Source organism: Calliphora vicina, chromosome 1 (assembly GCF_958450345.1).
Source record: "Calliphora vicina chromosome 1, idCalVici1.1, whole genome shotgun sequence".
Classification (NCBI taxonomy): domain Eukaryota; kingdom Metazoa; phylum Arthropoda; class Insecta; order Diptera; family Calliphoridae; genus Calliphora; species Calliphora vicina.
The window spans coordinates 171,240,201-171,266,801 of NC_088780.1; the positions used below are offsets into that span (position 1 = coordinate 171,240,201).

A 26,601-nucleotide genomic window follows, 5' to 3' on the forward strand; every position below is an offset into this window, starting at 1 on the left:
TAATAAAATGTCAATTAAACTTGATACTCTGAGGTTGAGGAATCCAATAGTTTCTTATTATTTGTTCTTTGTTTTTGTCTGCACTGTCATACTTCATCTCAATTAAAAGATTATTATTTTGTGGTCAAGCAATTTGACTGTTATGGGAGTAGAAATCTTTGTAAAATGAATTTACACCCATTTCCTAGAAGCGTTAGGGTATGAACGTTCTTTAAACCCACTTACATGTCTGATTGATAAACCAACCCATCTAACAAATGACTAGTAGGACTTAATCAAAAATCCATTTGACTATGAAATAACATATTCCCATACACATATGTAAACTCACATACGAGTCCATACATACATAACACGTGTGTGTGTGTGTGTTTCCAGATGTATTTCTTCGTATTTGGAAAATACTACAATATATAAAAAAGAAAACTGTTTTTATACTAAATAACTATCGTTTCTGTCTTTGTATGGTATGTACATATGTATCGATATGTATATTGATATTACGTGTGTGTCTATATTGTTATTCATACATAATATGTACTCATTTGTGTAGGCATGTGTGAGAGTTTGTGTATTTGTCGTTAAGGGCGTTTCCGGATCCTCTAATCAATAAACACTTATTTATATATTCAAGAAAAATATTTAAATGAAAAATGGAAGAAAAAAAACTAAAACAATATAGAGCAGGCAACTTAAAAAAAAGAAACGAAATAGAATGAAATGTTGCCATAACTCTAGACCATTCTGTATAGAAGGCAAATACAAAATAACAATAACAATTGGAATTTGTAACATTTATAGCCTTAAGTGAAGCATGACAAAGCATAAATATAACGCAAAATAAAAAAAGGCGGCAGATTGCATAAACTTACATACATACATATGTATGTATGTTAGTATATTAGTGTGGATCCAAAAAATTCCCCATTCTTAGATGTCACTTCACGAAACGTTGTAGTTTTTTACATAGCTGTACAGATTAATTTAGATTTGAAATTTAATAGTTATAAGAGCATTTTTTTCCATTTCTCGAAATTACTTCTAACTTCGATTTTAAAAGGTAAACATAAAGTAGCACGTTAGATAATTCCTTATAAAAGTCTCGTTATTTAGCAAAATGTTGCCAGACTAAATTAGAAAAGAATTAATATGATCGATCGATTCAAAGACACCAAGAATACTATTCCTTTAGTGCAATAAATTTGAAAAAATATAAAAAAAATCCTTTTCATTCTTTGATCGACTAAAACGAAAAGATATTTTTTTTAAGAAACAGATCAGTAGATGTAGATTTATATACATAAATATATAGTTAAAGGAGAGGATAATGAGAAAATAAAACATTTTCTTTTTTGCCTTTTTTGTCCTCTATGATTTCTTTTTAATGGTTTCCTTTTTTAATATTAACAATATTCTTACTTTTTGTGTTTATTTGAACAATATTTATACATTTTGCCTTCTCTGGATTAGATATGCAATTAAAAATATATTTGCTTTGGATGGATCATAGATAAGTAGTTTATCATTAGTTAAGTCCAACTATTGCAGAATGTAAGTGCATAAAACTTTTTTTGATTTTTTATAAAAACTTCATCTTTATTTTAATTATTTAATTATTTAAGGTAACATTCATAATTTACCGAATTTTAAAACATTCAATCGATTTCCGGCACGTGTTGTAAATATCCGATTGCACTTAAATTTTGCAGTAGTTTTTTTTCGCTATGAACAAAATAAGACCCATCCAAAGCAAATATATTTTTAAAGGGCATGTCTAATGTATGTATGTTTGTACTATTTAGGTGAAACCAGGATACAAGTAATCTTCCTCATAAGACATTAGAAAGAAAGAATGAATAATTTTAGAGTAATAAAAGTGATAAAACTAACGCATGACGTCACGCCTGCCTAATATTTATAAATATATGTAGTTACATGTTCAAACATTTATACACATACATACATACATATTTACTAAATACAACAGTTAAATAAATCTGTATATAATAAATAAGTTAAAATACAGAAACATTACACGTATTTATATTCATACTCGTATACCTACATGGCTGTGAACGTAGAAAACCACAACTGGGTGTAATTTGTTGTCTCGAGGGCCTGCAGATCTTTTGTATACCACTTGCTCCAAAGTTCCTCGAGGCATAAATTCACATCAACCTAGCAATTTCTTGTTTCTATAGTTTTTTTTTTTTTTTGGTTTTTTCTTTTTTATTTTTCGTTTTAAAATGATTGTCATATCTGATGGTTTAGTCTCCTTAGAAGCAGTAATACAATACAGATTGATTGACTATGAAACAAAGATGCCCTTAGAACTTTGAGGTTTGTGTGTGAATGTACGTACGTACATATGTACATATACATACATATAAGATATTTTTTCTTTCCCAAAAAACACACACAAAAAACAAAATGATTTTAAACGGAAGTATGCACTAATGATTCAAAGGTTTCCGTATTGTTTGATTTGTTTTGTTCCATTTTAATGCACTTCTCTACTACTGCATCAATTCTTACTCTTTAATAAAGATTTGCTTTTGTTCTACGTTCTACTTTTCAATAGAAACCATAAATTGGAAACCATAAAAACGGGAATTTATTTTCTAGGAGACATACAAATATATATAAGAAAAGATATACAAGTACAATTGTACAAGGATACAGTTGATGATTGTAGTCAAATTCTATCAATTGTTTTATTGACTTATTCTCACAGATACGAATGCTTGCATACATTCATACCGACTTTTTTGTTTCTGTTGCTATTACCATTTAAAAAAAAAAAAAAACTTATCCAAATTCTTAACAATTTCCTTTATTAAACTCGTTCTTTTTGTATTTCATTCATGTGGATGTGCGGGTACACGAAATAAAGTAAAGACAAATTTGTTTCTTGATTGTTTGAAATTTATCAGCAATTATAATAAGAGATAAGAAGCAGAAAAATTAATAGGGAATATTTATTCAAAAGAAATTCCTGCGGCTGTGTGTTACAATCCTTTTGATTTCAATTTGACATACACGCTAAAGGTATCGATCAAATACTTTAAAAGAATGTTTCAAATATTTAAACACACACAGCCGCCCTCACACATATTCATTCATTCAAAACCATTGACGCACATATACCGATACTTATAAATACTACATACTGCACATAGATAAAAACATTCGCATTACAACCCAGCATTTAAGCAAGTAGTCAATGTATCCCTTAAAGACAGTAATTGTCACAAATGTGACAGTAATTGTCACAAGAGAGAAGACAATTGGTTATTCTATACATCCCAAGTAATCTAGCGTGAAGACAATTGACACTTAAGTGTCTCTAAGTAATCTGGAGTGTAGTCACTTTAAACGTTTTGTGAGTAATTCGTACAAACTGGTTTTATTCAAATTGTGTTGATATAATTCTCATACAGTTTATTTTTATTTTTGCTTAAGTATACTGATATCGCATGTAACATAGCACCATAGGTGTCTCTTGGTAACCTATGGTGAAGTCACTTTAAACTTTTTTTGTACTGCACTTTATTTTACCCACCAGAAGCCTTGACTACTTTCGACCAGCTATCAGATAAACACACTGCAATCAAAAGGGTCAATTGACCACCTGCTTAGGACATGCACGTTTTAAAATAACTAGTCAAGTAGCTGATCAAGTAACCAGTTACTAAGCTATTAAGGTAACTGACGCTATGTAACCAGTATGTGAAGCCAATGTGTTGCCTAACTTGGACCAGCTATTAGACAGTCTTATTGTAATAAAAAAGAGACAATTGACCACCTGCTTCGGACAAGCCCGTGTTAAAGTGACTAGTCACGTGGCTATTGAAGTAGCTAGCTCCCATCCTAAATGATGGGTAAAATCACTAGTTCGGTACTGTCTCCTAGAACTGCTGGGAAGTTACAAGTGTCATACTACAAGTGTCATGTAAGAAAAAATAAATCAAAACATGAAAACCCACCCCATTCCAAGATTTTTTGTGGAGTGAAGTGTTTAGTTTACTAACCACCGGTTGGCATTAAAAATTATTATGATACAAATTTTGGTTTCGTATAAATTTTTTGAATTTGAATTTGAATTCGATGAACAATAAACACTCTGTGCATTTTTTTATTGGATGAAAGTCTCTTAAAAAAACCGATTTTTAAAATACGATGACTTCAAAAAATATAATTGTTTAGCAGAATGTCAATAAATGTCAATAAACTATGTTTTAAATACTATAGAAAATGTGGTTAGTAAAGTGACCACCCAACCGCAAAGAGTTAACAAACGTTTTGTAATTGATTTACTCATTATAATACAGAACAGAATACAAAAACAAACATAACGAATAAAAAATACGTTTCTCTATCTGTTTTGTACTCAAATGTACGATTGTAACCGTAAATAAAAAATGCAGATGAGTGAAAAACGAATTGTTTTGTTTTCTCTCTTCGTCACTCTTTATTTCACTTTAATTTTTCTAATCTTTTAAAAGAATTATTATATATACATATGTTTAATAAAATTGGTGCAAAATAAAAAATAAATCAAATTTTGAAAGAACATTTGCAATCATTATTAATAACATGAAGTCAGTCGCATTTTGTCTATCGTAATGAGCTTTCACACATAAGTTGGCCATTCCCCTGTGTTGTTTTGAAAAAAGTTCAATATATTTTAAAATTTTGTGTGTGTTTTTTAATTTTATTTTTAACATTAAATTACGAGTCACGAACATTTTTTAAAGTAATTACTAAAATCGTCAATTAAGAGAGTTTTGTAGATAATCGACATTACCCTGTCAAAAATGGCCAACGTTGGTCATTTAAGTATCATTTAAAAAAGCACTGAGAAACTTATTTTCGTATTTAAATAGAACTTAAATATAATTCATATTTAAATACGAATTCAAAAACTGGCTCTAAGTATTACAATTTTCAGTTTTTATAAAAAAAATCGCCCAGTAAATAAATTAGAACATTTTTCTCCATTTAATAATTAAATATTACTATTTGCACTAAAGTAACTAAAAATTTAAAATTTTGTAATTTGAAACTTCACATGCAACATATTCCTTTTCTAAAACAAATGGAATGAACATTTTCAAAGACATTTAAGAACTAACGTTTCGAAGGACACTTTTAAAAATCACTTTTAAAATATATATACATATATATATTGAAGTTAGTTAATTATTCATAGCTCCCATATAAGGTCTAATTCCGAAAATCACTTTAACATACATAAATCTTTTACAAGCATATCAACAAGATATCTTGATAAAATTTAACTCAAATAAGTTTTATATGCCCAGAAATCATGCTATTTAATTTGATGAAAAAACACATGTTTTGAAATTTTGGCCCCCTCTAACTCAGAGAGTTTTTGACCGGCTATGGAGGGTCGAAATTTTGTTTAAAAATATCAACTATTTTTGATACAAAATTTTGAATAAAATCAAAACAACTTGCTGAATGTTATCTCGTACGTATAAAAAGTTACATGCATCAAAATTTTTCTCAAAAAAGTCCATATATTTTTTATTTTGTTCTTTCCTAGTTCATGTAAAGTAAAACTTGGACCACTTATTTATATATTATTGTCAAGCTGAAAATGTCTTTTATTGGTAACAGTAGATTATGAATCGTATACAAGATATACATCGAATTTTCTCGAACGATGAGACTTTTGCGACTGTAAAGCTCCATTATCTTCGATGATTTAAAAACATAATGGCCTTACGTTTCAGTGAAAATTTCAATAAGAAATGTTTGCAGGGTAATTAGATATAAATGTATTTATACATTATCTGTAACTCTTTGAGTACGAGTATGTTACAGTTCATAGAGGTCTTAAATTAAAATTCCTTAAAACTTTGTGTATCTCCTTCTCGTTCCTTGTACTTCTCCTTTAGGCATTGTAGCGAAAATTTAATTAAATTTCGGTTTAAGTATAAATACCAATGAAATGAAATGAAATGCAATAAAATTTGTATGCGTACGAATGTACATATGTGCGGATAAAGAAATCTATATGCAATACTTAAATATGCCTGTATGAGAGTTTGTTTGTAAGTTATGTGATTGTGATTGTCAGCGATTTTCCGGCAATAAACCACAAAATACTGCCGTAAGTTATTATTGGAATGTTTGATTGCACCGAATACCGCAAAGATCAGTTGTAAATCAACGTATTTTAAGCAAAAGTATGACACACACACCCATTGTGCTTGAGTTTGGCATTGTATTTACATGTGAGGGTTTTATATCATGAGAATCTATCAATTTAGTTGGCTAATTGGACAAAGAAAACTCTATTGGCGTCAATATATTTAAAGTGATAAATTGCAAACTCAAATGGAGTGTTTATTTTAATTAGTATAAATTATTAATTTTTACATTTAACATTCATAAGAATCAACGATTAAATATTAAAAATTTAGATGCTTGACTTGTTCTGCATTTTATATAAATCTACTCAATTTCATCTTAAATATTGAAAGAGATTTATTTCTCATATTATTTTCATTATTTTTAATTTGAAACTGTTTTTGTTTGTATACATGCATACATACATACGTATTTTTAATTTTATTTGAAGGAAGAAGAGTTTTTTTTTGGTAAAAGTTTTATTATGCGTAAGTTATTGTTACCAATTCAAAAGTTTTTGATTCTTTATCTTTTTCTTCCTTTTGGTTTTCTGTGAAAAATTGCATGATGATGTTTTAACAACTTTTTTAATTATCTTTTCTGGCCAACTACAACATAGCAATAAAAAACCACTTGTTAAACAATTCAGCATATAAACACATAATTTTAAGCAGCTTCAGTTATAACGAAAAATATATAAAGTACAGATTGTGAGACTGACAGTCGGAGAATTAGACAGGAAAAACACACTAGTTCCAAAGTGATAGGGACCTGTTGTAGTTCCTATCACTAGTTCTTCATATCAAAGGAACCTATTTTATTTAATATACACATTTTTGGTGTCAAAAAAATTAGGTTTCTCAAAATTTTTGTCCTGGCTTCAGAATTTGGTGAGCTGGATCCAAACATAAAAAGTCCTTTTTTAGAGATCTTATGATTTTGTTCCTATTTTTCGCAAATGAAGCATATGAAATATTGGTATCATGTGAAAGGATCCAAGTGATAGTCCAAAATTATTCAAACGTTTGTATTTTTGGGAACAATTTTTAGTTTTAAAATTTTTACATACAATTATTTAATGAAATTAGTTTAAATTAATAAATTAAACCTCATATCAATTCAGCGAAACGTTTTTTCCATTTTTCGAAATTCAATCTGAAAGTGTGCAGACAAGTCTGAAAGAAAAATTGTGGACTATGTGTCATATGTTGATAAAGTTTCAGAATTAGATACTAAAATTCTGTCATCAGATACGTCGGAAAATTATGTTTACTGAGTATATTCGTACGAATCACTATCAAAAATTAACGGGGTTTAGGATTTTTAATTTACAAATACATACATTGAACTCCTAAAACTTGTGTTTGTAAAAATCCGACTCTTAAAAACCGCTGTGTCGGCTAACTTAAATTTGGACCATTTTAGAAACTTATTTAAATAAATGTTAAGTTTTACAAATGACTAATAAAATAAAATTTAATGAAAGAACAATCTAATCAACTCAAATTTATGGAAATAATATAATGATTTATATGTACAACAAATTCTATTTAACGTTTAGAAAAATCATCAGTAAATATTGAATGAATCGATAGTAAGATTTAGCCTAAACTTCTTGAATTATGCGGAATATAAATAATGTTTGATAGTTTTTATGTAAATTCCTCAGCTATTTAGAATTATTGTAATGCTTATAAATTTGTATCGAAAGAACTTTAATATTACAAGTTTAGATTTTAAATAAGTGGAAATGTTTAATATAATCTGTATAACAACGAAAATAAACATGCAACTTATTGTTTTTAGTGCTAAATTTTAATAATTCCGGTTAGCCGAATTATATAAAACGGATAAACCGGTTAACTGAAAATCCGCATTTGAATATAACCGGTTTAAAAATTACAGACATTGCGAATACAATCCAGTTTATAAACACAACTTCCTATAAATAACTAACTGATTTCAAACAAATTGTATTTCAATTAAAAAACGTATTTTTTAATCTCTCATTTCTCAAACAGATTTATCCTGTGGTACAAACTCTGTTGCCGCCATAATGATTTGGAGAAGAAAATATTATTATCATTGGTTTAATTGGTTTGTTGGCATATGGATTATTATATCTGATATCAGTTTAAATGGTAAGTACTTTATTTAGGTTATTATTTTAATTAAATATTATGTATAACCAAAACTTTGTGTGCTATTTCTATTTTATATTAGTATACATTAGAGTAGTTCAATGGGAATATTGAATGAATATTGTTTTAAATTTATACACATATATTTCACAATGGTATAAAAATGTTGTTATGGCCTTTCAAGCTAAAAATGCCATAAAATAATACTACTCTGTATGATATGTTTATTGTGTTATCGTAACCAACCCGCAGAAACCTGCGCTGAACGGGTAAGAGTCGGTTAAGACGAGCCGCCGCACAGTGCTTTGTTTTCATTTCGGCAATGGTCAAAAATAGTTATTGCAGACGAATAAAAATTAGTAGAATATTTCCTTTTGGTAAGATTAAGAAAAAATATAATCCTTGAAAAAATCCGTGCAAGCACACGGGTACCTCCCTTATATCCTGAACATATACTTTTGAATAAAATTTACAGTTATAATCCTAACATTTTAAAATTTGGTTATAATCATTTCAAAGTTATTGTTGTTTGTGAAAATTTGTATTACAATCGCAGCAAAGATTCGGGTGGCTGCCATACATCCTTTTGCGTAAAAAACATATAAACCTGAATAAAATTCGATGTAAAATTATGAAAATGTCATCGGAAGGATATTCATAATTCCAAGATATCAAGATTTCAATATCCTGTATAACATTTTTCAAAAATTCGTAAAAATCGTTTTCTATTTAGGAACCAAGCATTAATTTAGTTATTAACATTTCTATTATAGCTAAGATTTACATAACTGCCATATATCCTTTTTTAAAAAAATCTTTAAATGCTTTTGAAAATCATCTAATTGGTTCAAAATTTGTACCAAGTTCAACACATCAACAATATTCCATACAAACTTGTATTAATTTATTTAAAAATTGAAATATTGTTAGTATTTTCTAAATTTGGAACGACGGAAGGACGAATGGACGGACATTTTGAAATGTTCATAGACTTATGGTTTTGCTGTTATATTAGAAACTGGATGTTGGATTATACTTTATGTGTTCCTAATATCAGCAGAAACTCATATTACTATCTCAACCTAAGGATATGTAGGTTATATACAATTATTGAGTTACTTACATTTAGAGTAAAAATGTATTATTTATGGTTGCCATCAAAAACAACATTTTTTTAAAGTTCTAGTCAAAACGGACAAATAATGATTTGATGACGACAAAAATAGATATTTATAAAAAAGTCTTTTTTACACGAATGAGTTATTTAGTTGTCTATTGAAACATATAAATTTCATTAACATCAAAGACATGATCTTGTTTTTGATTTTTGTCCATTGAACAAAGCACTGTGCGCCGAGTAGAGATGCTAATCGGGACTAATTTTTTAAAATCCCGGGGTTCGGGATTTAACAAAAAATCCGAAATCCCGACCCGGAGTTTCGGGATTTTCGGGAAATCTAAAATCCCGAAAATTATAAGAAATAAACGTACGTAATTATGTCTTTACAATTGAAAGTAAATTTTTTACTTAGTCATTCATTTTTATTAGACACTAAAAAGCATTAAATACTTGCATGTGTACATTATATAATAAGTAATAACAATAAAGTATGTATATTAGGCCGGGTCGAATTGTATGGACGATAAAAAAGTAAAAAATCGTATAGCAGCAACGAAATCTACGGATAATACTAAGAAAGTTTTCTCAAGAAACCATAGGTGTAAAATCAAATCCTATCTTGCGCATTTGGTCTTTTATCCAATAAAAAAAATATTAACAAAAAAATTTATATTGAAGTATTATAGGATAAAAAGCGAAATGCGCAAGATAGGATTTGATTTTAGACCTATAGTTTCCTGGGGAAAATTTCTTAGATTTTTCCGTGCAATACGATTTTTCTTGAAAAAAATCGACCCACCCTAATGTATATACTGGTAAAAAACAGTACCTTAGTAAAAAAAATAAAATACCTTAGTATTTTAAATAGCTTCTTAAGAATACTATCTATGGTTTCATCTGTCATTCTGGAACGAATTTTGTTTCCGAAATATTTTGCTGCCGAAAAACATCTTTCGCATTGGCAAACCCGTTTGCTAATAATTATAACAAATCTGCAAGTATTTTCATCTTGTTCCTTCAGAAATAAAATGATCTATTTCTTTTGCAAGTTGCAAATCTACATTATAATTTGATTTCGTTATTGTTATTTGGGTTTTTTACATTTATTAATAATATCTTTTAGCCTTTTAGCCATCGAAATATTTTTATTTTGTTCGAGTTCCTCAACTGAGATAAAATCTATTTCATTTGAAGAGGATTTAAATTGAGTTTTGTTATATAACTTACAAAAAAGGTGAAGAATTGATTTTTATTAGGTTATTATTTTAATTAAATATTATGTATAACCAAAACTTTGTGTGCTATTTCTATTTTATATTAGTATACATTAGAGTAGTTCAATGGGATTATTGAGTGAATATTGTTTTAAATTTATACACATATATTTCACAATGGTATAAAAATGTTGTTATGGCCTTTCAAGCTAAAAATGCCATAAAATAATACTACTCTGTATGATATGTTTATTGTGTTATCGTAACCAACCAGCAGAAACCTGACCTGAACGGATAAGAGTCGGTTAAGACGAGCCGCCGCACAGTGCTTTGTTTTCATTTTGTCAATGGACAAAAATAGTTATTGCAGACGAATAAAAATTAGTAGAATATTTCCATTTGGTAAGATTAAGAAAAAATAGAAAAAACATTTCTTAAATGGATGAAAACAAGTTAAAAATCCGTGTTAAATTTATTTGCGATACGATTTATAGTTAAACATGCCAAACAAAAATTTACTTAGTATAAATGAATATGCTATGCTACTATTTAAGTAACTACCGTCAGATAACATCAGATATCAACTATTTATGCCAAAACTTTAAATAACTTTTACTAAATGGCATACAAATAATTTAATGTTAAATTTTATTTAAAACTTTCCATAATCTATAAAAAATAGATAAAATGTACATTTTAATTTAATCAGTAAAAAATGTCTAACTATTGTTTAATTATTTACATTCTACGGTACAATATTATAAGTATTTTTATTTTCAATGCGATTAAAAATGATAAAAATGTGAAAATATGAAATGGGTTCCATTCATGCAGCGTGTTACACATAAAATAGGGAATTTATTTTACAGGCTTTAATAGCTGTGGTTGACACTTCATTAAAAGCAAAAGAGAACGAGAGAGCACTATTGACAGTATACCAGCCAGCCAGTCATTGCAAAACAATTGCCTACTAACACGTACTCATACATATTTACATACATACCCAGCTGTTAAGCAAGTAGTTAATGTATCCCTTTTATGTCTGGATTCCAATTTACATATTTTAAGTCATTTGCCACCTATGTGTTTTAGTAGTGCAGAGAGAAGTCCATTGGTTACTTTATACATCCCAGGTAATCTAGCGGGATGACAATTGTCATTTAAGTGTCTCCAAGTAATCTAGAGTGAAAGTGAAGTCACTTTAAACGTTTATTTTGTACTGTAATTCATACAAACTGGTTTTCTACAAATTGTCTTGATGTAATTCTCCTACAGTTTATTTCCGTTTATTCTTGTTGCTTAACATTTCAAGTAACCTATCCCCTTTAGTGTCTCTAAGGAATCAAAAGTGTAGTCACTTTAAACGTTTATTGTGTAGTTCACTTTAGAAAATAAATGTATTTCAATCCATAAGTAATATAATGGTGGTTGGTTTGTGTACAAACAATCGGTTATCGAACTGGCTATGAAATGTATTTTTAACTGACTATTTGAGGCCATATGTAAAAATAACTATCTATATAGCTGATCAATTTACCAGTACGGTAACTGAATCTATGAACTAGCTATTAGTTAGTATCAATGTAATCCAAACAGGTCAATTCAAATAACAAATCAAATAACTAGACACGTTGCTAGTTATGTAACTAGTTTTCAACCTTAATGATAGGTAAAATTACTAGTTGGGACAGTCTCCTAGAACAGCTGGGTACACACACATCTATGCATATATACAGTGAAAGTACTCGTACACGGACACTTGACAGCTTTTCAAGTGATATGAATTTTACATTAATTTTTCAGATAAATTAATAACAACGACAATAATAAAAATGTAAAAAAAAACATACAAAATCATGACATGCATTTAAAGCATTTAATAGCAATTGATCAGAAATTGATTAACTAAACTGATTAATTGTGAAATTAAATAACTTTTTTCTATATTATTTAACGAGTTTTCATTGTGCATATGAATAACGTTTATAATCATGTTAATCTACATCTACATATGCACGTATGTGTTGTTCTGTTAACATACACATACACTCATGTGTGTGTGTGTGTGAGGAAAACTGTAAATGTACACTAGACATGTCCTTAAAAAACTTATTTGTTTTGGTTGGGTATTATTTTGTTCATTAGTAGCTTTAAAATTAGGCAAATAACTTTTTTGGTATGTTCTTATCCTCTAGAGTAAATTATCGTTTTAACATGCTATAAATATTGCCTTTTCAAAAGAGAAATTAAGAAGTTTTTATGTTTATGCTATCAACTTCAAATGTAATCGAAGCAAATTTTAAATTAAAAATGTATAAATTAATACTCACTGAGTTATCTTAAAGTTCTTAGTGGTATGAAAACATACGGAATAATAGCGTTCCGAACGTGAAATTTATCATTACAACATCGATGGCAAAGCTATAATGCCATATCCTTAAAAAAAACCTAAGGTGACTTGACGCTTGATTATCTGGAATGTAAAAAGTAATCAATTGTCTTATCTCTGCATTACAAAGAGCACATATGTACGCATAAAATTACCCAAAAATATATAAATTGAAGTCAGCATGAAATACAAAATTAGTAAAAATCACTGTATAACATTCATACATACATTGAATTCTTTTGTAGTTAATGTAGAATTGCAGGGACTAAATGCCAACATATAAAAAGATTACACACACACACACTCAAAATGCATTGAAATTACAAATTGTGTAATAAATACACACTCTAAAATTACGTTTTCAAAAAAAATTTATTGAAAAAAATTTAAAATTAATTTATGACAATTGAACACCTTTAACTAATTTAAATAACACAATAATATCATCATCAGTTTACCTGTAATATTCGTATACGGTGCTGAATATACTTGCCACACAATCTACGTATCACCCCCATTACATTGCAAGCGTTTTTTGTGTGTTAAATTCAATGAAATTTATTTTACAGCAATTCTTTATATCTACATGAAACATTGTTTAATTGAAAATTCAATTATTGCCGTTGTCAGGGCAACTCTTGCATTATGACCTTCTTTCTGGGTCTGAGTAAGTATGCGGATGAGTGTGAATAGATTCGCATTCGGATTCGTATCTGCTATATACAATGAACATTAGGCCCACCCTTAAAAAATATTTCTTTGGGACTTATTTTTGTTTGTAGTTGGTAAAAATAAGCGATTCAAAATTTGACGATAATCGGATAACTTGTAACTTGTAAAATTGGGCAAACAATGGGTCTTTTAGGTACGAAAGGACAAAATAAGACCAATCCGAAACAAATAAATTGTGAAGGGCATGTCTAATGTACATCCATACATACATACATATATACACATATGTACGTAGTATTTACGTACATATAGTGCGAGTAACTCGCATGTAACAATTAAATTTTCCTCGAAATGTTCCACCATTATTCGGTGGGAGTATGAACATAATTTTTTATGCTAATTATTATAACTTTTTTTTTAATTTCATAACAACTACAAAAGCATAAAATATGCAGTATAAAAGTATTGTAAATTCATACATACATACATGTGTATATACGCACAAACACACAAAAACATACTATTGGTATTGGTATTAATAGAATTTTTAAACTTTTTTTTATTTAATTTCAACATTAATACGAATACACATAGTATGTACTTATTTTGTATTTGCATACACACTCACACATACAAATGTCATATTAAATGCAAGATCGTCTCAACTTAAAATTCAACATTTTTGAAGTGCATAGAAAAAACCTATTATCTATATCTTCCAAATGTTTTCATCTATATCCATTAGCCAGCCGTCAATGCAATATGCCCTATGTAACATGAGTTTGAAATAAAGATCAATGAAAATACTTGGAAAACAAGTAAGAAAGTATGGTCGGTCAAGCCCGACCATATAATACACTACACCAAGTAAATGAGTAAAAATGTTTTTCTTTTAAATTATAATAATAATAATTGATATTCGTGAGTGACTTTCGGAAGTGGGCCTTATATGGGAGCTACGACCAATTATGGAATTAGGTAGTGTGATTGATGTCTATATGAAAGTTTACTATGTTGAATTGTGTGTGTATACCAAAATTTTTAGGAGATGTATGCATGTTAAAATGATTTTCGGAAATGGGTTTTACATGGGAGCTAAGACTAATTATGGACCGATCGTAACAAAATTTGGTGACATGAATTCGGTATATATAAAATTTATTTGGAGCTAAATTTGTGTAGATACATATATAATTTAAAGATTTATGATCGATAAAGTCCAATTTCGAGAGGACATTTGTATGGGGGCTAGGTGAAATAATGGACCGATTTTAGCCAGTTTCAATAGACTTGGTCCGAAAAAATTATATGTACCAAATTTTATCAAAATATCTTCAAAATTGCGACCTGTACTCTGCGCACAAAGTTTACATGGACAGCCAGCCAACCAGCCAGCCAGGCGGACGGACGGACTTCATTTAATCGACTCAGAAAGTGATTCTAAGTCGATCGGTATACTTTAAGGTGGGTGTTAGACCAATATTTTTGGGCGTTACAAACATCTGAGCAAACGCCTTATACCCTCCCCACTATGGTGGTGTGGAGTATAAATAATGGAAAAATACAATATAAATTAAATTTAATTGCAATTTAAAATCCAGAGTGTTATAAACGATACTATCAGCGTAACTACAAAAGAAATTTTAAAGTTAATTTTTGTTAAAGTGGACTTTATTTTAAAATAGAACTCTTGTTTTTTTCGTACCATAAGAAACATTTTAAAAAAGCTTACGAAACTTTTTCCAACTCATACATTCAAATAAATGAAAATATTTTTCAATGAATGTAAATAAAAAAAGAAGAAATTTCAAATAATTAAAATAAAATAAATAAAAGTTCAAAACAATAAGCTTATTTTATAAAAAACCATAGCAGAACAAGCAAGGTACAATTGTTAGAAAGTACGTTCTCAATTATACATTCCCTATAACGTCAAACAAAAGAAAATTAGAAAAAAACAAAACGAAATGTCTAAGAGAAAAAAAAAATAATTAAACAAATTTTTGTGTATTTACTTTTTTTCCTAAAATATTCAATTCAAATTAAATTTTTTCCAAATAAATATGTGTTAGTTTTAATATAACGTGCAAAACATTGAGAAAACAAAATAAAAACTGATTAGAGTAAATGCGTTATTTGATGTTGTAGGGGTAAATATTGAAAACTCTCCCTAATAATTGTACCTGGTTGGTTCTACCATGATAAAAAACATAAAAATAAAACATTTAAAATTATATATATTTGAAAGTTGTTTTATGGTACGAAATTTAAAATAGTAGTCAACTTTATGGAGTTGTAATCTACCTTAAGGCTTTTGTGGTTAGGCTGTATATTTTTAACAGACTCAGACTTTACAAATATGATATGAATAACTGCTCTAATTACATACTTTGTATATAAATAAATCGATTCTTAAATGTTGAACATATTTCAAGAGTAATACAATCATATTCGAAATCATTTTCTTGGAGCATAGTTTGCTGAGTTGTGACGGTTTTGCATTAAGTGAAGCGGTATTCAATTCATTACCATGTATATAAATAAATACGCCAGTGTGTGTTCAATATTTAAGTGGCAGAACTTTAATTAAAAAAATATGCATTTACATAAACACATAACGTATATTTCTATATGCAGGTGCGGATCCAGGTCAACCATTTGAGGGGGGGATAATTAAAATTTGTTCTACATTTTTCTTTTTATTCCTTTTTTATATGAAAACTTTTCGGTTCTGGGGGGGATATTTCCTATTTCACTCCCTCTGGATCCGCGCCTGCTATATGTGTATGTACATTGTACAAGTACATGGTATATATTTAACAATTATTAAACAAATCCACTAATAAACAGAAATGTTAAATTCATTTACACAAAAAGTGAACTCTTCACTATGCAAATATATGCAGAAAATTATTCAATAAATGTATAATCTTAACTCTTTATAAATGCAAAAACATATACTTTTATACACCCTACAGAACATGGAACAAATTCCGCGTTGTGAAACTCCTTACACACTTACTATCTATGTATATACATACATACTAGTTTGTTAGTACACGGTTGTAAGTACACTTTTTAGTAATCTAGTATCTAAGCTCTTAACTAAATATTTAGAGAAATATTAGAAAAAAATAAACAAACAGTTGTGTGAATCTGACCTTAATCTCAATAAATTTGAATTAAAATCTAAAGTTTCTAAAATTATGAGCAATTTAAAAATAACATGTTAAATTAAAATAATTATTTTTATTCGTTTTATTCGAATATTTTTCGTAAGAAATTGTTCGATTAATCGAACGATCATAACTCCATTTTTATTGCCGAAAAACCGATGTTCGCATTCTTATTTTTAGTGATTAAAAACATTGATTTTGATTGTTTTTGTGCACACATACTATGAAACAAAAATCAAGAACAAAATTATTTTCTAAATCCCGTGATAGTTTTATATCAACAACAAAAACAAAATATCAAAAATTTCAAAATGTTGTTTTTAGTTTTCATGAAATTTCAAACTCATTTTGGAGTTGAATTAATTTTTTTATTTGTATTGAAACAGTTTATTAGGGGTATTCACAATGTAGAGTCTATTTATTGACAAAGATTTAAATTTCTAATGTATTTTGCTTTTATTTTGTTGATATTGTGCTCTTTTAGTACATTACCAGGCCAAGTACATTGTGAATATCGCTATTGTATTTTTAGATATTTTTGTTTTCCCCATATAAAATGAAATATTAATAAAATTGTATTTTTGCCCGCATACATAATTGTAAATGTTAATATTTTAACCTATTATCTTGACTAAACAATTGTGATTGTGCCTTTATATACATGTGTATGTATATAAATAAAAATTTCAAAATTTAACCGGATATAAATAAGGGTTGGATAAGAGTTCTTTGAAATTCAATGTGATGAATTACACTTGCTTTATTTTTGATAATTTACTAATAATTATTTTAATGAAATTTTTCTTGTCACTAATCCGTTATTTTTCTCCTCTCGTTCTCTCTCTCTCGCTTATCCTTTGAAATTATGTACATTCGCAGCTGATTGTCTAAAAGACTTGAAAATTTTCGTGCCAGATGCTGTAATTATGGGAAACGCTGCAACATTGTCATGTCAGTATGATCTGGAACAGGTAAGTGAAAGACAACAAGCCATTAAGTAAAAAATAATAGAAAAAGGCAAAGAGTCCTGACACTTAAAAGAATTTATTTATTTATTTTTTCAATGAACTTCATTAAATATTTTACTTGCATAAAGAGCAATACACAAAAAAAAAGAAAAAGAAACGTAAAAACGTAAAATAATTTTGAACAATGTTGGCCAACAGCCCAGACTAATGGCAGAAACGTTCCTAACTAACCTTCCTAACTAACTGGCGTCCAACCATTCATGTGATACAATGTTCAGAAAAATATTGCAAGGAGAAGGCAAGGAAGGATGTTCTTGCAGCAGTTTCTGTTGGCTCGGTGTCTTTGGTGAAAGATATCGTTGTTACACATCTTATAGTATAAAAAATCCTAATTAAATTAATTGCAAGTGAAATTGTTTCTAAAACTGATGTTGTTCATCTTCATTTTTCTTGGATTTTTTCACATTTTGTTGTTATTGCTTTTTGTCTCTTATTAAAATACTTGTGTATGTGTGTGTTTTTCCTTTTCAGGCGGCCTTGTACTCAGTGCGTTGGTATTTTGGTACAGAGGAATTCTATCGTTTCGTGCCAAAGGAGTCACCGCCTACACTAGTGTTTCCCGTGTCTGGAATTAATGTTGATGTAAGTTATAAGCTTCTGTACTTGTGTTTTTGCTTTATCATCTTCGTGCTGGTTAGTTTTTTTTGGCTCGTATACAGGTGTTGGCCGCAAAATCAAGAACATTTATATGTGAAATGCGTATGCAAATAGGTATATTCATATTTGGAACAGCAAAACAGTTTGAACATTGAATAGTTAATCCTAACATGTAATTCTGACCCATCCCTGTATTTACTTACAAGCTTGTATGCCAACCAATACTATTACATTCAGTATAGTTTTCATTATCTGTTTTGGTGTTTGTGTCGTTGTCGTTGTTATTGTTTTTGATTTGGTTACTGTCTGTCGTTGTGTTTGTTACTAAAACTAAACAACATTTTAAAACACTGAATTTAGTTTTTGTATGTTTTAGTTAAAAATAAGAGACAGTGCTTGTGAAGGAATGCGCATAAATCATGAACACGCGTGGGCACTCCAAATGCTGCTACATTACATATTTTTCAATATCTGCATATGAATGAAAGTGTCCATGAACGTATGCATGTGTTTGCAATAATGATTTGACTATGTATATTGTTATTTGACGCACACCTAAGTATATACATTATTCTGGGTCGATTTGTATGGACGATCAAAAAGTAAAAAAAAACGTATAGCAGAAACACAATCTACGGAAAATTCTAAGAAAGTTTCCTCAAGAAACCATAGGTCTAAAATCAAATCCGATCTTGAGCATTTCGTCTTTTACCCAATAAAAAAAAACCATTAAAAAAATATATATATGTACTGAAATATCATTGGATAAAGGACGAAATACGCAAGATAGAATTTGATTTTAGACCTATGGTTTCTTGGGGAAAATTTCTTAGAATTTTCCGTAGAATGCGTTTCTGCAATACGATTTTTTGTGAAAAAATCGACCACCCTAATATACATATGTTCATTAGAGAGGGTCAATTTTTTTCTCGTCCAAGAAGTTAGCAAAATCGTAATCTACGATGCATTCTAAGAAGGTTTGAAGAAGAAACCATGTGTCTAAAATCTAAATTGCTAAACTTTTCCTTTCGTATCTTATATTTTTGTTGAAATATGTGTAACATTTTATTGAGCTTTTAAGAAACTTGACTATGTTTGGGGTTGTTTGAAAGAAAAGAGAGGTAGAAAAGATGAATCTTTGCAAATGGAGAATATTAAAAATAAACTTCACTCGAGGATGGTTACAAAATCTCATATCGTAGTTGTGCGAGAACCTAAAACCGAGGTTTTGGGTCACAGTAGGGGAAATAAATCTGTAACTTCCCACGACTATAGAGGAGCTTTTTCTGAGCTTAAGTTTTGAATTTGGACTCTTAACACTAAGGTGGGGCGGAGCTTTAAGGCCCCAAATTGGGGTATATTAAAAATTAAAAATGATGCAAAGAAGAGAGCTACAAAATTATGTAACTATATTTTATCTTTTATAGTTTTTACTTACCTTGATCTGGATTTTTGCAAAATCTCTCCCGATTTTTTTCAATTATTATTAGGAAAGAATTATTTCAAAATTGATACCATGTCAAAAGTTAAGTGCACTTAAATTAAACAAATTTTAAATAGTATTTTTTCGAAAAAAGTACTTACATTAATCTTTAGTTACACAGAAAAAACAAACAAATAATACGGTAACATTTTGGGAAGTACTATAGAAGACAAATTATTTCAATAATTCTATAACTGCGTGGTCAAGAACCATAGTCAAGTTTCTTAAAAGGTTATTATGATTGATAGCATGTTTAAACATAAATATAAAATTTGAAAGGAAACGTTTTGCGTTAAAAATGGGAAGCTCTACCTTGATTTCAGACCCATGGTTTCTTTGACAACCGCTTGATGCATTTTTTTTTATACATACAAATTGACCCACTCTAATGTACATAATATATACATTACAGGGATCCAAAATAATAGTTTTATGTATTGTAAAAATACAGTCTGTAAAATATTAGCATGATATGATAACGAAAGTGCTCTGAACTGTGGAGATGAGTTTTTACGTAAAACAATCGATATATGTACATAATTATCATCAGGGAAACCAAAATATGCAAATGCATGTTTTTTCTGGTGAGTCTAATGAGCACATGGATAAGATATTTACACGTTTCAGAACTATTTAAGAATTTTGGCATCGATTTGTTAGTGCATATTTTACCCTTAAATGCATATTTTTGCATATATTTGTTTTAAGAGCATATTTATGTCATATTTTTGCGTTTTAGAGCATATTTTACTGTTTAATAGCATATTTTGACTTTATCAAACAAATTTTGTATTACTTATTTTTCGCTATTGTGTTTGTTTAAAATTCAAAATTGAAAAATAGATGGATTTTCACCAAAAAAAAAAAAAAATTAAAAACAAAAATTTTATTTTTAAAATTTGAAAAAAAATAAAAAAAACAATTCGAAAAATTTTTTTTCCAAAAAATTAAAAAACTGAAAAAAAAATTTTGTTCAGCTAAAAATATTCAAATTTTTTATAATTTTGTGAAGGGTATATCAGATTCGAAACAGCCAAATATAGCTCTCTTACTAGTTTTAATATAAAATAAGCACTATTTTAATAATAGCGCCATCTAAATATCAAATTTTAGTTCTAATTCAAACTTAACCGTTCTAAGTGTTAAAGAAATATTTGGTTAATTCACAAGTTCTCTTATCATGTCATAATGTCCTAATATTTCACAATGGTTTTTATTGCTTTTCAAGCAAAAAGTGTCCTAAAATAATACAACTCTGTATGCTATGTTTATTGTGTTATCGTAACCAACCAGAAAAGATCTGCGCCGAATGCCTAAGAGTCAGTTAAGCCGAGCTGCCGAGTCGTGATATATTGGAACATTATGACAATATGACTGAGATGAATGAGAGACCTTGTGAATTGACCAATTGTCTTTTAAATTTGCTCCTATGACACCAGTTGATGTCGAAAGAACATTTTCTATGTTTAAAAATTATATAAAAGTTTGTTTTTTTAAGAGAATATTTTTTAAATTTTAAGAGCATATTTTAAAGTTTTTACTGCATATTTAAAGAGCTTAAAACGCTTTTTTTTAGAGCATATTAGCGGTTTCCCTGATTATCATTATAATGTAATATAAAAGAAAAAAATTGGTTAAAAAATGTTAAAGTTATTAAAAATTTTAAATTTTTGCCTTCTCCTGGAAATTTCAAATTATTTGAGTTAGGGCCTTTTTACATGAGACCAAATATGAGTATAGCCAAAAAAATATTGATTTTTTTTAACAGCAGTTTCAAAACTATATTTTCCAAAAGTTTTGTTAATGACATTCATTGAATGTCATTTTGGGATTTATTGAGGGTATATAAGTAGTGTTTATAAAAAGTCGACTTTTGTCGGTTAACCGAAAATCTGCCTTTTTAGAAAACCGGGTTTTCGGTTAACCGACATTAAAAGGAATTATTTTAAAAGTTTAAACAATACATTATACCTAACTTTAAAATTTGTAGTTTTTAGTAATCAGGAATACTTAATATTAAATAACTATAAATATGCAAAAGTGCTAAGTCGATTTTATTTTGAAAACATTTAAAATTATTATCTCAGTCAAATGGAATTTAGTATAAATGTGTTACCTATAAATGTAAATCATAAATATTTTAATTAAATATTTGATAATTTTTAAATTTATTATCAACTTCCAAAAGTAATATTTAACAAATTTTAAAAATATTTAAAGGGGGAAGAGGGGTGGTTGGTGTTTGTCGGTATATACCATATTTTTTTGGCCATACAATCTTGGAGCACTCTAGTATACAAAACATACAAACAAAGTTATTTTCACAAGCAACACATACGTGTTGTTATGCTAAAGTTTTTAAGGCTTTTGCATTCAGTCGCAAAAAATCACATGCACGCTAAATAACTATAGAAAATGGGAAATATTCTACTACAAGGAAAATTCTCCTACTGGGGCTATTCGAAATTAATTAAAATTATGTACTTAAAATATAAATTTTAACAAAAGGTATTTCAATTTGTTGCCAACTTCATTCTAGTTCGAATTTTTAATTTGACTAAAGAAAAACAAATTAACACTGCAAACATATTTACCTTCTAATACACTATATTGTACAACTTGTTCACCTGCAATAATGTTACAATTCAAAATCAGACATTAAAAATGTATGTATGTTATTGATTTTAGCCTGCTGTATTAGTTTGAACAATATTAGTGTTTAATGCGCATAAAATATGACGTAAAAACCGAAATTTTAAAAATATAATCTAAAAAACCAAATGTGAATTTTTAAGCTAAAAAGGTGTATTATTGTTACAAAATTTACATAAAAACAATTATGTACAATTTTTCAAGAAAGACGTCGACTTTTTTTAATTATTCATTGGAGATTTTAAATATGCTTCAACAGTACTTTATATAAACCAAAATAGATCTATTTTTAAAATTAAACAATAGCATTTTTCATATTTTGACAGTCGCTGCTGAGATTCAAAAGACAAAATCAATTCGCAAAATTTCTTTAAAATAAAATCTTTCATTGACTGAAAAATTTAGAAAAACAGTAGGTACTAAATCAATTTATATTCGTGCGAGTTCCAAACATAATTTATTTACAATAAAATACTAACTTTAATATTAGAAAGATAATTAAAAAATATTTACTTGAAACTACGTTGATTTAACTTTATTTGTGTCATCTTTTCTTTGAACTTAGAAAGTGGAGAAATGCATTAAGTGTAATAAATTAGCGTTAGTTATTATTAATTACATGTTAAATGAAGAAAGAAAGAAAGAAAAACAGCTAAAGGTATTTTTTTATTAATATTGTAGTATTGATACATATACACATCTCATCTACTATTATCTACATACAATTTTTAAAATAAAACTTGCTCTTTGTTTTATGAAATATATTTAAAATTACCTTTCTTACTTTGATGGGTCTGACTTTATTAAATTTTACATCAATTAGTGTGAAATTGGATAAAATGAGAGTAGAAAGGAAAACGGAAAATAGCTAGAAATATCTTAAAACAGAAAGATTCTGGTGATAAATAATTAAAATGTTTCTGGATTAAATCACTATCGTAAAAAAACTTTAAAGTTTAATTTGGAGATTATGTCGGTCCAGCAACAATAAAATATACATTTAATCTTAATTTATTATAAATTTATTTTTAATTTTTGTCATTTTAACTTTCTTTGTACTATAATGAAATGGTATTTTAAAATTTAGCATGTAAAAGTTTTAATATATCATTATTATAAGTACACTCTCTCGATGAAGCCATTAGTCCACTTGAATGAAGCCAATCGATAAAATGGACTAAGCCATTTTCCCAACACACATTTAAGCTTGATATTAAACTAACAATTAGAAAATGTTAAGATTTCAAATCTTTTTTCAATAAAAATGTTGGTTTTTTATTAATAAAGAATTACATTTAACAGCAAATGAAAAAAAAATAGATTTTTTAAAAGTTTGATTTGTGTCTGATGGGTAAAAACTTTCCCTCTCACACAAACAGTTGAATTATAAATTAGGAAAATATTTTAGTTGCATTTGCATATATGTATTTGGCTCATTCGGTTTTAGTTTTTGTTTTTACATGTTTGCATTAATCATTTATATGGCTAATGGCCATGCTAATGTATGGCTTATACATACTTCATATTTCAGACAAGAGAATAATAAAAGTTTTCAATATTTTTTTCATTTGAATTTTTGCATAACAAACAATTCTAATTTTGTTCGGAACGATTTTATAACTCATGTGTTGCAATCAACGTTGCTCAACCACAATTTGGCCAAATGCATGTGATTGGTTTGTTTGCTCGAGCCTGCCAAATACCCGGTCCGCACCTGATCAATACCAAAGAACATCATTGAAATTGCAAATATTATCAAAAGCTTACATATTCGCCCATACATACGACTACATAACATAACATATGTATGTAAATAGTAGATGCATATCCCAGCAGTTCTACAAGTAGTCAATGTATCCCTAAAAGACAGTAGTTTTTACTAATGACTGATTGCTTGGCACTTATGTGCTCTTTGTAGTGCAGAGATAAGTTAATTGGTTACTTTATATATCCCTGGTAACCTAGCATGAAGTCAATGGTCACCTTACTGTCTCTAAATAATCTAGAGTGTAGTCACTTTAAACGTTTAGTAGTTATATTACCCACCAGACGTAATCTATTAGAAAATAGTTGGAAATAGGTTTTGTATTTTCTGATAGATGTAATTTCTGACTAGCTAAGGTCCATTAGTTTCCGCTTAGCACACATAAATACATGTTAAAGTAACTACATAGTTATGTAGCCAATCCAGTAACTAGTTAGATGGATGCAATCGCTATGTAAATCACATGCATTAACCACTTTGGAATATCAATCGCTTTTTAATCTATGTAGGGTCAATTGCTTAGGACACGCACATGTTAAAATAACTATTCACTTAGCGTTTTATGTAACTAGTGGTGACCGTATATGATAAGTCAGTCGGGGCAATCACCCAGAACTGCTGGCATACTTGCATCTATGTATATTTTGTATACAAATGCATATGTATTTGGTTTGTGTTGTACTGTTGTATGTACATTAGGGTGTTTTTATTACTTTTTCAGCTTAGAATGACACTTGGTATAATACTGTAATGTTCAAAATTTGAGTCATCAAACCAGCTCCAAAGTTTGGCAATGTATTTGCAATTTGTATTTTTATATTTTTGTGAAAATATTTTTCTTAAATATTAAATTTTACATTTTACATAACGGAATTGTATCTTTTTAAAAAGCAATATTGCTACCAATTCGAAACGGTTAAAAGATAACGGTATTTTGATTTGACTTGTATTTATAATAAAATTTACAAAAATTAAAAAAAAATGGCATAAACTCTATCAAAAATTTGTATTTTCATAGAAATAACAAGACATTGGTTTCCTCATCCATAATGCTCTAAATTCTGAATCGGTCTCAACTAAAAATCTCGCAAAGTGGTAACAAAATTTTGATGTATTGTGGTTCCAGTAGTACAAAAATGGTAAACATTTTAAATTCTATGGATAGATTTTTTTAAAATTTTTTTTCTAAAATTGTGAATATTTTAAATGTTTCTCCACATAATTTATGATAACTCAAAAACGTTTAGTCCGATATTATTAAAGTAAATTTAAAAAAGTTAATATTTACATAGCCTTTAATACGGTTTTAATCTCAGTAGTTTCGGAGTTATAATAACAAATTGAGGCAAAAAATATATTTTTTACATGATAATAGCAAATTTTTGTGTTTTAAAAAACTCAACGAAAACGGCAGAACTTGTTCAGGTTTATTACTATATCGCAAAGCCGAATATAATGGGAACCAAAGGAGATATCGAAGATAAAAATCGATGGATTATTTTCGAATTTATTCACAATTAAGTGAATTCGCTAATTTTCAGAAAATTATATGTTTGTACAAGCGTGTACTATGTACATTTTACATGTGTTTTGTTTTTGTTAAAATTTGTGTTACAATAACAAAACACATGTAAAATTTACACTCAAAGTACACGCTTGTACGCACATACCATTTTCTGTAAATAAGCGAATTCACTTAATTGTGAATAAATTCGAAAATAGCCTATCGATTTTTATGATCGATATCTCATTTTGTTCCTATTACATGTGGCTTTCGGACATCGTTCGGACGTCGTATTTTCAAACCGCTTTCAAACACTATGAGGTACATGGTAGTTACTTTTGCGGAAGGTTTTGTTACAATTCAGTGTAGGGAGTAGTGTAGGGTACAAATATATACAGGAGTGCGCGTGCATGTATAAATGTTTAAATTATTGTAAGTGTTTTATTATTTATACTCATATATTAATGCAGTTTTACAACGACAGCCACTACAGACAGTAGTTTGCATAAAATGCATACTTTATTATGTGACAAAACATAGCAGAACTTCCGCTGTTGCAAGTTAGAAAAAATTCAAACGAATTTTTTGAATGACAAATCCACAACAACCAAAAAAAAAATTAAAACTAAGTTAACAGTCATTCAAATAAATATTTCGCTTTTACATAAAATTATTTAATTTTTGTTGTTTTCTGTTTAACA

The 26,601-nt window shown here is 28.4% G+C and overlaps 1 protein-coding gene across 1 annotated transcript in view; it reads left to right on the top strand.

The window, feature by feature from the left end:
• The first annotated feature begins 8,185 nt into the window (after window positions 1–8,185).
• beat-VI (beaten path VI) overlaps window positions 8,186–26,601 on the top strand; it is a 35,552-nt gene continuing 17,136 nt past the window's right edge. Inside the window, exons 1-3 of the mRNA XM_065498225.1 lie at window positions 8,186–8,300; window positions 17,751–17,842; window positions 18,371–18,481. Of these exons, the coding sequence (XP_065354297.1) occupies window positions 8,216–8,300; window positions 17,751–17,842; window positions 18,371–18,481 (288 nt within the window). The 5' untranslated portion in view covers window positions 8,186–8,215. The remainder of the gene's footprint in view (window positions 8,301–17,750; window positions 17,843–18,370; window positions 18,482–26,601) is intronic.